Source organism: Etheostoma spectabile, unplaced genomic scaffold (genome assembly GCF_008692095.1).
Source record: "Etheostoma spectabile isolate EspeVRDwgs_2016 unplaced genomic scaffold, UIUC_Espe_1.0 scaffold502, whole genome shotgun sequence".
NCBI classification, from domain to species: Eukaryota; Metazoa; Chordata; class Actinopteri; order Perciformes; family Percidae; genus Etheostoma; species Etheostoma spectabile.
The window spans coordinates 147078-149755 of NW_022605621.1; the positions used below are offsets into that span (position 1 = coordinate 147078).

Below are 2678 nucleotides of genomic sequence, written 5' to 3' on the forward strand. Positions count from 1 at the left end.
AATGCTGTGAGCTAACCTGCTGGTTATAGCCTGCTAGCCAACATGCTAACTGACTGTACAGTTACCTGCTAGTTATAGTATACTAGCCAACATGCTAACTGACTGTGTAGTTACCTGTAATGCTGTGAGCTAACCGGCTAGCTAGCCATGCTAACGGCTAACAGTGTCCCGGGTCTCACCTGCATGTTGGGAACAAAACCTTTTTTAATCCTCCACGAGTTCTTGCCCATCTTCTCCAGGTACTGCAGCTCATCGTTGTAACTCCGACTCATTGTTCTGACCAGAGAAGATTTAAATTTAAAAGAGTTTAAATGCTGCGTTTTACAACTTCTCCAGCGACCAAGTGTCATCAGTCGGAGCGCTACGGAAGCCCACACGCGCGTTGTGACAGGAAAAACGCGAACGATTTGTTTTCCTCAACGTTGCGTACGTCTCTTTCCTTTGTGTGCATTTTATTGAATGTACATTATCTACGAGAGTGTGTATTGTTGTGTTTGCAATGTTTGCAATATTCATTTTATAAAAAAATAATAAGAAACGCTGATAAAGTCCACGGGCGTGACGCATGAAAATGTAAATAGTGACTTTATTTTTTGCTACAATTCATAGCCTGTATTATTATTATTATTATTATTGTTATTATTGTTATTATTATTGTTAGTAGTAGTGCTGGTAATAGTAGTAGTAGTAGGAGTAGTATTAATAATAATAATAATGATAGTAATAATAATGATAAGAGAGAACACCGGCGGGGAGAGTGTTTCGCGAACCCGTGAGCTGCTCGCTTGCCGTAGTTGTAGTCAAACACGTGTAGTCAAGTGGTTGTTAGCCGAGCCGGACATTAGGCCAGGGGCCTTCAAAATAAAAGGACATATACATGTATACTTCTACATATACACATATATATCTATGTCTATGTCTATATCTATATCTATATATATATCTATATATATATAGATATAGATATAGATATAGATAGATATATGTCTATCTAACTGTCTGTCTAACTGTCGGTTTATTTAACTGTCTGTCCAACTGTAACTTTGTCTCTCTGACTTGGATTTTATTTTGAAATTCTTCATTTTGAAACCGGAAGTTGCCTCAGCAGCGGTGCCGTTTTGACGCCGCTGTCTCTCGTCGCCACTTCTCTGTAAACAGACGCAACTCCTCAGAGAAATGTGATAAAACGACCTGGATTCACACAACTAATCCGTCATGTAAGTGTGTTTCTCTGTTCTCACTCCTGTTATCACCTCATCGGCCGTTGAACTAGTCAACTAGCTAACCTGGTTAGCACTAAGTTAGTTAACTAACTAGCTAGCGGAGCGTCACTGTTGTTACGCAGCAACTGGAGACGTTAGTTAACGTTCAGCCCAGAAAGGAAAACGAAACGTTTCATTTCTTCTTAAATAACAACTCGGATTTGATCCCAGCCGTTTGATAGATTTGTTGAATCTGTTTCTGTGTTGTTTAAGTTACTTTGGTATATATTATGTCATCAAAATAATAATAGTTATAATAATGTGTCGACGGTTTTGTCTTGTTGTTGTCATGTTTTCTTCCAAACTCTCAACTTACTTAACGTTAATTAATGGAAAATGTAATGTTATTTATGTCTAATTTTGTCGCCGAATTATTAAATACAGTCTGGTTTCAGGCTAACAAAAAGCTAAAGTACTCGCAACTCAACGAAAACAACGTTAATGACTCGTCAAAATTTAAAAGATGGAGATTCCTGACGGAGTTTTGTACTAGAAAGATAGAAAATTAATGACTCATGTAGCTTTCGTTTTGCCCCTATAATCAGGATAATTTCAAGCTTAACAATAGAAAATTCTACATTGTATATAACAGATTACTTTTCATTCAAGTAGGAGTAATTCAAGATAAAATACACATATCTTTAAATATATGCGGTTGCAATAAATAAGCATCTTTCCACCAAACTCCTTTAACTTTTCGCCAGATTTTTAGGGAAAACTGTTTTGAGCTGTCGTGCTAAAAACACAAACTGGTTTTATTTTTGTTTGTAAAAACAAATGAAGGAATAACATCAAATATGATGTACGTCCCAAAGTATTTGTGGACACACTGTTTTGTTGCAGATATAGGAATCTTTCCACCAAACTCCATTCACTTTTCGCCGAATTTTAGGAAAAGTCGTTTCGAGCTATTGTGCTAAAAACACAAAATTAATATTTCTGTAAAAACAGATACACGTATAACACCATGTATAATTATACCATGCTGTATTTCTAAAAGTATGTGGACACTCAAAAATGTGCGTAATTCTTATAAGGGAACAACAAAAAAAAACATTTTAAAAGATGTTTTTGTTTCAGAAATAAGGATCTTTCCCACAAAACTCCATTCACTTTTTTTGCGTAATTTTAGGGATTTATTTTGAGCTATTGTGCTTTAAAAAAACGGGATTCAATTTGTAAGAAAGAGATAAAGGAAAGCTACGTGGCCAAAAGTATGTGGACAAACCCCGTAGTAAGAACAGTAGTTGATTAAAAACACATTTTACAAGATGTTTTGTTGTAGAAATAATCATCTTTACACCAAACTCCATTCACTTTCCATGCAATTTTAGAAATAAACAGTTAACTCAAAGACTCTCTGGTCCACTAGCCTGGTCCTACCAGACTCTGGTCCACTAGCCTGGTCCTACCAGA

At 36.1% G+C, this 2678-nt stretch overlaps 2 protein-coding genes across 3 annotated transcripts in view; one reads left to right on the top strand and one right to left on the bottom strand.

Moving 5' to 3' along the window:
* Positions 1-393, bottom strand: part of rtcb (RNA 2',3'-cyclic phosphate and 5'-OH ligase) — a gene marked incomplete in the record, with an annotated part of 55901 nt that extends 55508 nt beyond the window's left edge. Inside the window, 1 exon segment of the mRNA XM_032511878.1 lies at positions 180-393. Coding sequence (XP_032367769.1) covers positions 180-350 — 171 coding nt within the window.
* Positions 394-1081: 688 nt separating this feature from the next.
* Positions 1082-2678, top strand: part of fbxo7 (F-box protein 7) — a 14959-nt gene continuing 13362 nt past the window's right edge. For both annotated transcript variants that reach the window (XM_032511879.1, XM_032511880.1), the window contains exon 1: positions 1082-1217. The gene's annotated coding sequence lies outside the window, so the exon portion shown is untranslated. The remainder of the gene's footprint in view (positions 1218-2678) is intronic.